The sequence below is a fragment of the Geospiza fortis genome, unplaced genomic scaffold, assembly GCF_000277835.1.
Source record: "Geospiza fortis unplaced genomic scaffold, GeoFor_1.0 scaffold271, whole genome shotgun sequence".
Taxonomy (NCBI): domain Eukaryota; kingdom Metazoa; phylum Chordata; class Aves; order Passeriformes; family Thraupidae; genus Geospiza; species Geospiza fortis.
Window position 1 is genome coordinate 2,302,978 of NW_005054405.1, and position 12,733 is coordinate 2,315,710.

General features: G+C 40.2%; 1 protein-coding gene across 1 annotated transcript in view; it reads left to right on the plus strand.

Annotated features, from left to right (window-relative positions):
* Window positions 1–12,733, plus strand: part of LOC102045587 (follicle-stimulating hormone receptor) — a 78,634-nt gene that overhangs the window by 47,878 nt on the left and 18,023 nt on the right. Inside the window, exons 3-5 of the mRNA XM_005426211.2 lie at window positions 4,527–4,601; window positions 4,987–5,061; window positions 12,682–12,733. The exon at window positions 12,682–12,733 is cut by the window's right edge and continues 11 nt beyond it. Coding sequence (XP_005426268.1) covers window positions 4,527–4,601; window positions 4,987–5,061; window positions 12,682–12,733 — 202 coding nt within the window. The remainder of the gene's footprint in view (window positions 1–4,526; window positions 4,602–4,986; window positions 5,062–12,681) is intronic.

Here is a 12,733-nt window from a genome sequence, read left to right on the forward strand (position 1 = left end):
GCTCAAAATCACACATCCCTGGGCATTGTGTGAGAGGCTAATGCTGGTCCAAGCTGCTCTTCTGCCTCTTGTATGCTCTGCTCTTCTTTTGACACCACTTACCTCTCACTGATCTCTGTTATCTGTACACAGGCATGCATATATAAAGCACACAATTTTTTAAAACAGTCCTATTTCCAAGCAGGAGAAGAAATTACCTTGTACCCTATCCCTGCGTGCTCTACTCTGATCCTGAAAGGAATTCCTATCATAAAAGACCAATAAACCTCCAATCTATTATTCTTTTGTTATTTTGAAGCATTAGACCACTTGGCCCCAAGACCATTAGTTTGTGAGTTGAATCTTGTTTTTTCTGTAAGATTTTGGTTAGCCTAAGAGACTTTTCCTTCAGTGGACTACAGAGAAACTGCCATGAACCCTAAGTCCTTTGCTAACAGAATTGTTTAAAAGGCCATTTTGATGTATCTTGATTTTTACAGGTTGCACTCTGGGTGCAGCTGGTTTGAAGAGGAATCCTTCCTCTGGATCACACTGGGCTCTGCCACAGATGTCATGAAGTTGTACCCCCGGCCTTGCCTAAGGGCAGCTCTGCAGGCAGATTAAATGAATGATTTTTCCATCTCTCTCTCCTCTAACACAGGCTCTGACTGTCACACATGGAAATGACACACTGCACTCAGTTGCTGGGGAATGGGTAATAGTGATTCCAGTTTGCTGCCTTAGTGGCAAATTAGAGATCCCTTAATCTTGTGATATCACATCTTAGAGTCTTATATTCTCTTTGCAGAAAAATAAAGACTGCTGTCCTTTGTGCCTTTGGAAAATGCATTTACTGAATGCTTTTTCATCTTTTAGGCTCTATTTGAGTGAACAATTTATGCTTTCAAGGATCACTGGTGATTTCAGCTCTGCATGCAGTGAAAACTAAGCTCAGGCAGATGCCTAAGCACTTTGCAACCACTGGGTGGTTTGGATATTTGGGGTTTTCTTGGAAGAAATTGCCCCCGATTTTTTTGCACATCATCTATTCCAAGGCTTGTCTGTTTGAGAAGTGATGCTGGGATTGCTGGCTGGGTTTCCTACCATAGCTACCAGTAGCACTAATAGTGTCATTCATTCCAAACAAACAACATAATAACAGCCCTATCTTCTCTCTTGATGACATATAATCAGATCTGCATTATGAGCAATCATCTGTTTGTGTGTGTTTATACTGCAAGACAAAACACTTGCACAAACACTAGCCAGCAATCCCTTTTTTCTCTTTGTAGCTGCTGCCTCAGGTGTTATTTGCTCTCCTCTGCAGAGGATCTGAGTCTGATGAGTTGGTTGTTTGATGTGAGCAGCAGTGGTTTGCACTTTTAATGTCATGGATGCCTGTGTCCAAGACAGTGTTGTTTGGGGTTTCCAGGAGCAGGTGTGCACTTTTTTGCTAGGTATGAATGAATAGCTCACACAAATTATGCGACCAAATCCCAGATTATTGCTGCCTGTTGTTCACAGTGTGTGCCTGATCTGCTAAACAGAATGGTTTTATTTCATTTGTCCTTCTTACCTGAACAACAGCCCTGTCAGGTTTATGTGCAGCCCAAAACTGGGATTCATCTGCAAAGAACAATTAAGAGCAAGGTTATCAACACCAGGATTTTCTGGAGAGGGTATAGCAGAGGATACAGTTCATTGCAAGGGACAGAGGGTCTGTTCCCTCACCACTGCAATCCCCTGAACACAGAGGATGCAGCCCAGCACCAGAAGGGTTACTGCCTTCTGCCACTGACAGTTTTCCCTTCTGTCCCTTTTGCTGGTCTTGAGATGCTCATAACCTCATTAGCTGAAAAAGAGGTTTGCTTCAGCTGGAAGACAAAAAAATGTCCTTGTAAATGGACATATTTATATATGTCCATGTTTTCATTCCCTGTTTAAAAAAACCAAGCCTGTTGCCTGTGTACCTGTGAATGGGAATGCTAGAATGAAAGCCAAGTCATTTCCCACATCTCTGGCAGCCCCCTCACAGAGGTGTTATTTCATTCTCTTTAAAACACAATCTCTAAAAAACTTACTATTTTAAAAACCTAATCTTGCAAAAACAGTTTAGAGATTCCTATCTTCCTCCCTCTCTTCATTCCTTTCCCTCACCATGCATTCTCCAAGCCTTCCAGAGTGCCATGGCCTGCTGGTGCCCCAGCTTAATCAGATCTGTATCTTCCATTTCTTCAATCAAAACAAAGCCAAGAACCTACCACACTCCCAGGAAGCCAAAACACTCTTCTGATGCAGAAACATTCATTTTTAAGCAACCCATTAAAAAAGCTGTGTCATCCAAGTTGTTCCAAAGTTAGATAGCAGATTGGATCATAAAAAATTATTACCCTCGGCAGCACTATCTGCTGGGTGAGGTCACAACTGTATTATGGTTTCTTAATAACCCTTTTTTCCCTGTGTAAGGCCAACACATCTGCAACATTTTTTCCCTGAACTTCTTAGTGGCATGAGGTATTTGCTGGCTAAATGTATTTGTTGGTATTAAAGGTGGTGCTTTTTCTGAAGATTTTCTTTTTTCTAGAAAAGTGATTTTTAGATTGTGAGGAATGGTAAATATATACCTGACCACCCAAAAAGAGCATGAGGAAAACCAAACTAAACCTTAAAAGTGTGAGACACTTCCCACATTGTTAAATCTTTGAGACTGTAGCTAGGCAAGTGAATTTTATATTGTCATATAAATACCTCATAGGGAGTGTTTGCTTCTATTCTATTCTATTCTATTCTATTCTAGTCTATTCTATTCTATTCTATTCTATTCTTCTGGATATTTCTACTTATATCTTGTAATTATTTTTAAAGAAAATAGAAAGATGATAAAAAGTCTTTGAAACATCCCTTGCAATGGCTGTGTATCTCACATGGCATGAAGGAATCCCTGTTTCCAGGGATTTTGTTGCTGCTGAAAATTAAGTCATTTTGAAACATTTTGTTGCTGCTGAAAATTAAGTAATAAAGAGGAGCACACTCACATGTGGAGCTGCTGCTAAACAAGCCCAGTTCTGAATGCACCCTGCCAAGCACCTATTGTCAGTCCTCATGTACTTTTATTTTCTTATTCTCCAGCCAGTTTAGAGCTCCTGGAGCAGTGCAGAGTTGGATTTCTTCCATTAAAAGAAAAAAAACACCAAACTTGAGGAAACAGAAGGGAGAACTTCTTACTAAACTAAAAAATATTAAACCACTAAGGCATTTTTTAAAACTGAAAAGGTCAGGTGAAAAACATGCCTTCTTTTGCAAGGCTTCTGTTCGTCTAAAATGGGCAGGTAATCTGTCAGGTATGGTTCAGCTGTTACTTAGAAGAGAGTGGAACACATTTATATTCCTCTGATTAATTTTTGTGATTATTTTTTGGCTGTGCACCTGACATTACAATCTCTTGTTTTACCTCGGGCTTATTTGAATCTATTTGCAGCCATCATAATTTCAAAAGAACAAGATATCCAGGAACAAGTGTCATCCCATTTCCAATCTATTTATCCAAGGTTTCATCCCAAAGATGTGTGTAGTTACCTTATGATTAAAATGCAATAGACCATGAAAATATCACTGAATTACAACTGTATTACAAATTTTACTTCCTACAGCTGACCTCAGCCCGAGAAAGTAACATTTTGGCACCATTTCCAAAAATATGGCAGTGAGGAATCTTTTGGCATGGCTGTCTTTGCCTTGACCTTCCTGGTCAGTGCCAGGATAAGTGATGTGATTGGGACAGGGGACACTGCAGTAATACCCGCTTGATTCAGCAGGGGAAATCCTGAGCTCTAAATTACACCAGAGCCTAAGCCCACACATTAAGGAAGCAAAGAAAGATGTGTTCTGGACTAGCAGGAGATGCATTCTGGTGTGGTGATAGCAGTAAAACTGGCCATTTATATTCTGCAGTTCTCTGGCTGTAAGTGGGCATTAACTGTACAGACCATGTCAAATGAGGTTTACTCCAAGGTGTGGAAGACTTCTTCATTTCTGTGGTCTCCAGCTGGTGCTAACAAGGGCACATCTGCTGGTGGCTTAATTTTAGTCTCTGTTCTTCCCATTGGGTCAAGACAGCAGCGTCCTGTTGCTGAAGTGGTGCAATATTTCTTGGGAACTTTTTAGCTGTCTTTGTTTTCAGTCACCTTCACCCCCTCTTTTCTTCACTGAGTTAAAAGGTTTCATTAAATTTCTCTCAGTAATTAGTAATGTCAGAAGGCCAGTAGCCCATGATGGACAGACCCTGACTTCTAATGCACAGGGAATGGTGACAGCAGGATATGCAGGGCTGATGCTGCAGATACAAACTCCAGCCTCGGATCTCTGTTCCTGACTGTTATTGTTGCTTGCCCCTTGTACTCATCAGCATTTCCGTTTTCTTATCTGATATCAACCTTGTTTTTAAAACTCATCAGTAATCTGAGAAGAAGTTCCTTGTGAATTTTTCACTTCTCCATTTTCTGCTTCACCATGACTTGAAATATCTTGACTTCTAAATTATTTTTCAGAGAGATCTCACAGAATGATGCCTTGGAGGTCATAGAAGCAAATGTGTTTTCCAACCTTCCCAAACTACATGAAATGTAAGTAATGAGCAATCTAAATGCAAAGGAGACAATTATAAAGATTCATTATAGGCAAGTATCAAAGGTTTTGCAGTTTGGTTCAGGTAAGCACTGAAGAATTTGTAGCATTATAGGAGCATTTGAAATCTCCCTTTGTCTTTTCCATCTTCTTATCTAGCTGTCCCTTTCTTTACCTGCTCAGGCAAAAATTTATCCTCAGATCACTGCCAGGATTAAAAGGTGGTGGGGTCTGCCTGTCCATGGTAGGCTGCTCCCTGAAATCATCCAGATCTTCTGCTGCCAAAAAGAAAATCTCAGTGTATTGTTCCACTGCATCATGCGACAAACACAGTTATCAATATATTGATATATTTTGCTCTGATGTTTCATTTCCTCTTTGCAGAAGAATTGAGAAAGCCAACAACCTCGTGTACATCGATAAAGATGCCTTCCAACACCTTCCAAGCCTCAGATATTTGTAAGATCTTTTGCTCTTTACAACTCCTAGTGTCACTTTGAATTACACACCTGTGTGTTTGTCCAGCTGGTGCTGAGCACTGTGGGTGATAAGACAGGATGATTCTCTCTCCTCACTACCAGTTGCACATTATCAAGACACATTTTCATGCCTGCACATTCCTCAGAAAAGCTGAAGATAAAGCTTCCACAGAGTCCCACACACAAGTTCCTCAAGCCTTTCTAAGCAAGAGGTTGAAAATGAGTGATGAGTAGAGGAGCTGGAGCTTCCTTACGTCTGTAGAAACAACTTTAGGTTGAAATTCCTCCTGGGAGCTTAGGGAAAAAAAATTAAATCTCTCATCAGTCTTTGCTATGGTGCTGCCTTCTGTTATATGTCTCATACATGGCATTAAACATTCAGATTATTTTTTCTTTGGCAAAAGTGGTGTTATAGCCACGGTCTTCATAAGTGCCTGATGTGAGATGATTAGATCCCCAAAATACAAACATATAGCTGTATACAGATACAAAATAATTGTATACAAAATACAGCTGTATGTACAGCTTTATTTCCTCAGCCAGCCTCACCAGGAATATGATTTCCACCACTGTGGTTGCCACATCCGCTTCTGTGGAGATGCCATCAAAATTCAGTGGTAACTGAATGCATCCTTACAGGAAGCTGGTTACTCAAATGTATTTTGGCTGCTTTTAGCACATGGTTTTAATGTGACTGATGGTCTCTCCTCTGTGTTAGAACCCCAATGAAGTCCAGTGAACTCCATACAAAACTAGTTGGTTTTAATGGTGGCAGCTTATACAGCTCAAATGGTACCCTTTGGTGAGCAGGATACCAGTTTATTCACCCTGCAGGATACCAACTTAACTTTTGTATGTCCATCCCCCTGAACACATAAACGCCGTCTGATTTCCCTGACTGACACAAGAAACCTTACTCATACAAGAAGCCTTGTTTTCCTTACTCATGTGAGAAGCCTGGCCATGGTTTGTACATTTCAGTACATAAAAGGAAACATTTCATTGTCTGGTTAGAGATTTTATAAAGATAGTATGAAATCAGGTCAGTGGTTTGATAAGCATAGCTCCCAGTAAGCCAAAGAGTGTTTAAAGTCTCTGAAAATCACTAGTATCTGACAGGTTCTGGGCTCAAAAATGCCAAGGTGTATTGCTTTGAATTTTTACTTTAAGATTTGAGATTTAAGACTTGGACTTTAGGAGATAAGGTGTATTTAGCACTACAGAAGCCATTACAGTTTAAACCCTCATTGAACTGGAATATGTGTCTAGATTTGGAGTAGGATTTTTGGTCTTCCCAATATTTTGACTGATTCCCACTTTATCAAATTCATCAGGCACCTTGGTAAACTTTACATTTTGTGTTTGCATAACAGCAACACAGATTTTCTCTTGACAGTGGGGAAATAAAGCTCTAAGTTTGCATCGTCATGAGGAGATATCATGTGCCTTTTTCCTCCCATTTCCAGCCTGAGTCATTCAGCAGTGACCACTGCCTTTGAGTAGCTCTGGCCACCAAAGAACAAAACCACAGCACTTGTTTATTCCATGTAAAATCCCCAGAACAAGCTGCTGTGGGGAGTACAGTTGTCAGATGTACAGATGGGTGCAAAGAATGAGAGCACATTTGTCTCACATGAAATCGAAGCAGAAATGTGAACGTACTAAAGAACACACAGTGAGCATTTAAATATGGGACACGGAAATCATAGAGGAAGGTAAATTCACACTTTAGATATCTGAAATAGTGAAAGTTTTTCTCTTGGCACTAGTGGATGTTAAACACTTGTGAACACTTGTCATTCCACACTCTCATGCATGTTGACTCAAATATTCCACCTATGTAAAAATTCAGCTGCAGCAGCAATCCTATGACCTATAGAAGCAACAGATTGAAAATACAGAGGATTGCTTGTCTATCTGACCATTCCCAGTCCTCTTCAGCTAGTTTTACTTGCTTGTTGATATCAGGGGAAACTGCATTTTGAAGTTTTTTCAAGGTTTTTTCTCCTGTGAGCATAGAGGGCTAGAAGAGACTCTCCAGCTGCTGTATCCTATTTCTTCCTGGATGCACTTCATATATCCCATTAATTAAGTGCTTTATTGAAATTTCTGATGCTCTTCACTGTTCCCTGCTTTCCTCCATTTTCCAGGAGAGGCTTTTCTAGAAACGTAATGATTTGGTGACTAGAAGATTTCCTCTAGTTTATTCACGGCCTCTTAATTCATGTTCATTCTTGTGCCAAAGCTTTTCTCTGATTTATGTTCATAAAATCCATCTTTGGTGCTTACTCCACTAGTGGATTCATGCTGCATCCCCTCTGTGCCTTCATTTTAGGAGGTAAAACCCCCCAGTCTTGCATGATTAGAGAGAGTACAAAAGGAGCAGGTTTCATGGCTGGGAGCTTCTGAACAGATGAATGTGGGGTTTGTTCTAATAGCAAGGGTTGAGGAAGACGTGCTGGGTGTATAAATCTGTACAATATTGTTGGCTTCAGTGGAGCTACATCATTTCCCAACACAGGGACTGGGAGCAGTACACAAAGTTCTTGGGGAAGAATTCTGCATCCAATGAGCTGGGCGTGATGCTGAGTAACATCATGCTCAAATCAACATGCTCAAAGCCACACCTTTGTATTCTCTCCTCCTACATTTCTGGAGGAAATATGCCATTTTCTCCATCCCCTGGCTTCACTGACTGGTTTTCCTATTCAGTTTTCCCTTTTGGAAACTGAATAGGCAGAAAGTTTTCCTGTTTGAAAGGGTAGGATAGTTAATTTAATGAGAAAGCAGAAACCTTGATGGATGGCTGTAAAACACCATCTGATAAAGGTAACTCAGTCCTCATACTCACCTTCCTGTGACATGCAGGGAAGAGGCAGTATTGAAAATATAAGGTAAGGTGTTGAGGATGTTAACAGATTGATGGTTTTTCTGTTAAGTTTGGGGTGGGGGGTTGTGGTGGTTGTTCAGGGCTTTTTATACAATACACAAGCAAAAGGTTGTAAACATGTGGGACTACAGTTCAAAATAATTCATAAAAGAGTAAAGCATCTGCGTGGAACAGCTATTGCAGAAATGATAAAAATTTTAAGGCCATGAAAGGAAACTTGTAAAACCTGGAAACTTGTAAACCTGTACATCACTGCCTAATTTTCACATTAATTGCTGTAAGTTAGGAAGGAATAGCACACGGTTTTGTCAATATCTTGTCACATAACAGATTAGGTGATTGTGTCTGACTGTGTAAGGAGGTACAGAGTGACCAAGCTGCAACCAGCATCTCAAAGCACAAGGACTTGGGTACCTGCCCATCCTTGGACTATTGTGGTTCTTCTGAAGCTCCCAGCTATGGGGACAATCTGGCAGGGTACAAAACACATGCTCTGATTCCTTACACAATTCTGGGGCTGTAGCAGAATGCTTAAAACACAATGCAGAAAAACTTTCAGAAAAAAAAAATATATTTACTGGTGCTTTTAGTTCAGAAAACACAGAGAAAAAAAATCAGTCTCAATGTCCAAAATTGAGCCCAGGTACTACAGCCCATTAGTTTAATGACCTTTGCAACACATTGTTTGCAAAGCTTTCTCTGTGTTTCTACAAAAATTGTTGTATAGCCACTTGGTCATGTTTATGGGCAGGCAAGAAGCTCTAGCTAGCCTTGTCAGTCCCCTCATCAGTTTCATGGGCTCATTATGATCACCAGCGGTTGAATATTAATATGCTTTTATCTCTGTCAACTTGGAGACAAATGCATTTCCTCCCAGCCCCTTTGTCACTCCCTTTGTCTCCTGCATCATCATTACCAGTATGGCAAAAGCACAAAGGAGAGGAAAATGCTGAAAAAACACAGAGCTGAACGGCCTAAACCTTCTAGAAACAGGCAACCTTAACTTTCCCACCAGTCTTTTAGAAGCAGTGAAGAGAATTGCTAATTGGTTTTCTTGGGTATATGCCAGAGAGACAGACTGCTTCAAAATGGTAACTTACTGACCTTTTCATGGGTACAAGATTATTTATCTGGCTCTCATTAGGGAGACCTGTGGCATAGTCTCCTTAATAATGTAGTGATGGCTTTTCAAACTCATTTTCTTTCCAAAATTAGTTATCATATGTGATCTATGTCCTTTGGTTCATTTTTGAGGGGTGTCCATGTCCTGTATGAAGCAATCTCAGCTTACAATACAAACATTTGAATGTAACAGTCCTTTCAGGTTATTTTTGAGGGCATACAGCAGAATTGTTGGAGGGGAGGGAAAATGTAGGTCCCAAAGTTATAGGTTTTGCCTGCAGAAGAAGCAGAGCCCAACTCCAAAGTCTTTCAGCAACTGGTACCTGTCTGCTGCTTCCTAAACACAAATCTGCATTTGCAGGTGCAGCAAACCCCACAGAATTCCTGACCCTTTTCTTGGAGTTGACTCTTCAATAAAAAGAAGTGATGCTCCACTCCTTCCTTTGGCCTCACAGTTACAGACCTTTCCCCAGGAGTGGGGGCTGCAGATTTCAGAAGCCTGGGATACCTGAATCAGGGGGATGTCCCACTGCAATCAGGCTCACAAGCACCACCAAGGGACCAGTGTGACTAAGGGACACAAAAATAATGCTTCCTGAGTGAAGTTGTGTTTATCTCTGCCTACCTTGAGTTTGCAATTTAGCAAATGCCCACAGTAAATTGATGAGGTGAACTGTGTTCCCAGATTTGCCAGAATAGCTCCTACAATTTGGCACCAAAAAAAACCCCAGCCAAATTGCTATATCTGGAGATAAGTAGCTAGAATCTTCCAGGAATTAGTTTCTGAAATATTTTTTTTCTCTGCTGATTGTGGCGCTCTGTTTTCTTAAGTGCTGACTCTAGTAAGCCTTTTCAGAAAGACAATTAATACCTTGGAAAGCAGCCATCAGCAGTCTGAAAAAAAAAATATTCTCACCAAGCTGTTTATGCATGGCAAGGGGGGACTCAGTTATAACACAGATTAAAGAGGACACTTGTTTAAAGTGAGGTTACTAAGGATGTATACATTGTATGGTAAATATATTGACAAAGCTGTCCTGCAGGAAAGATATTCAGTAAATTGGATTATCTACATTCTAGAAAGATTATCCACTTTAAGGCCTCTGGAGATTTGCTGGTGGAATAAAAAGAGAGGGAAGATCTAGGCTGCAGTCTACCTAAATATTTTTTCAGTTCTTTTTTCTGCTTTTAATTAAAAGAACATCCTCTGCTGCTCCTAATCACCATTCTGTGCCTCTGTGCAATCAGTGCCTTGTACCACCTGTAGATTTACTTCAATACGTAATGATTTGTCAAAGATGCTTTCCTCTTCATCTCATGCTGCTCAGTTGACACCAGTGAAAATTGAGCCCTGAACGCTTTGGAATTACTGGAAAGATCAGAACTAACCCAAGGCATTGGGAATGGTTTTTTTCCCATGTGTGGTGAAAGCCTTGATAGCCAATGTGGAATTTTGATATGCTGGGATTAAGTTGCCCTTGGGAGCAGGGTTTGAATAGCAGATGCTAGAGCCCTGTCACCTTTCATTGCTGCACCAGGAGGACTGAGATCTTCTTGGGAAAGGACTGTAGAAAGAAAAGCTTCTTATGTCTTCTCTGCCCTACAGTAGCCACACACTGCTTGGCAGCAGTCTCCTCCTTCATTTTCCTGCTAGGGAAAATGTTTGCCATAATTTGTGTTTAAAAGGGGCTTGTAAAATAGGAGTGCACCAATATTTAGCATATGATGCATTTAAAATTAAAGGCAGCTTTCCACTAAAACCCTGTGTATCTCCAGTAATTTAGAGAGTGTATTTTAAAATATTGTAAGGGAGACTTACAGGTTCTTCTCCTATTGCTTCTAATTTTTTTTGGCGAAGTTCTTTTACGAAGTGTAAGTGCAGAAATGTTTTAGGTAACAATGTATAATCCACCTGCTTCATTAATCTTGCTTTCTATTTAACTATATGTAATAGTTTCTCACAGGCATTTCTGTGGAGCTTTTTTGGTCACACATGACAGCTGTTATTTTTAAGTTAATGCAATGTCAGACCACTCTGAACCCTGAGATGAAACAGTCTTGACATTTCAGCAACTTTCCCAAATTGACTTCTTGAATATTCACTAATACTACTTTAATTTTTCCCTGCATATGAACCATTGCTTTCTGTTACAAGATGAGACAGATCAAAGTTGGCTTTTCAGCATCTGAGGATACCCAGATACCATCTCAGGGAGCTCAGAGCAGTACTTATGCAAGTGAATGACCTTTTTATGGACTTATGTGTCACCCTGAGTTCCCAAATGTAGGATTTGGTTGTCACATGGAGACGTTTAGTTTCAGTTCAAATTATGAAACCTGAAAGACTGCAACTCTCCTGAAATGATCTAGGTTCATAAAAAAACATCATATGAACAATGTTCCCTTTTTCCAGTCTCAAACAGTCCTTTGATCACAATTCAGCTATTCAGGAATGATTCTGTTTAAAAAAATAAATAGAAGGAAAAAATCTGATCTAATAATAAAAGAATGTTGTTCTAAGTGCCAGGATAAAAAAAAAAAAAAAACAACAAACTTATATATCCTTGCATATAAGATGCAAGGTGTTCTTTAAGAAACCAATATTCTCAGTGAAAAGTTACCTTCTTTACCATCTCATATATTAAAAACACAAAGATATAATCAAACTTTCAAGAATTCATATTTTCTCTTTGTTTGGTGGGGTAAACATGAGACTTTTTGGTGTCTGGAAAATGCTCCCAAATGTTCAGAGGCCAGTCCAGTCCATCTCCTCCCTCCAGCACTGAGCCCTCCTCCCAGCCATCAGCAGCCACCACTCATCTCCTGCTGCGTGGCAACATCACATTCTTTCCTGACCTTGCAGCTGCTCTGGATAACAAAATTTGACTAAATTGGATGTGGTCCATCTCTCTGGATACCTGTGACCTCAGTGGCTGTGAGCACAGGGATGTCCCTCAGAATCAGCAGCTCTGGGGTGATGTTTCATGGGCAAGAACCACAGTGCAGAGGCCAGTGATGGTCAGTGCAGACGGAGGGTGGAGGTATCTAAGGAGAGAGGCTTGGGTCCTTTTCCAGCTGCACAAACTACTGGAATGTTCCCATGGTTTTGGCTCCTCACTATCAAAGGTTCTGGGGAGTAAAATGTCCTAATTCTCTCCTAATTTCATCAATTAATTTCCCCTGGAATTAATGCGTCCTCTATTTTAGTAGAAGGTTAAAATTGTGGTGGGTTGATACTTTTGTCTTAAAACATCTACCATGACAATAATTATCCTTTGTCAGTGCACTGATTTCTTAGAATATGTTGGGAAATTAATATGGACAATTTATTGAGATCATCAGGAGGGACTGTGTTATCATCCAAGGTAGGGTTTCTCCCTTTACCTCTATAGGCAGAATTCAGCTTATACTTCGGACAAAAAACTTTTTAAATTACAATGTCAAGTTTCCTACTGGGAAACTCCACTTTTGTGGCTAAACTCTGCCTTTTGTGACAACCATTTTCAGTCCAATATTCTTTCTTCTTCATTAATTGTTGCCTTCTTTCCAGGGGCAGACTGAATAATCTTCATCTTCTCTTCCCCTTAGGTTAATATCAAACACTGGCCTTCGGTTTTTACCTGCTGTCCACAAGGTTCAC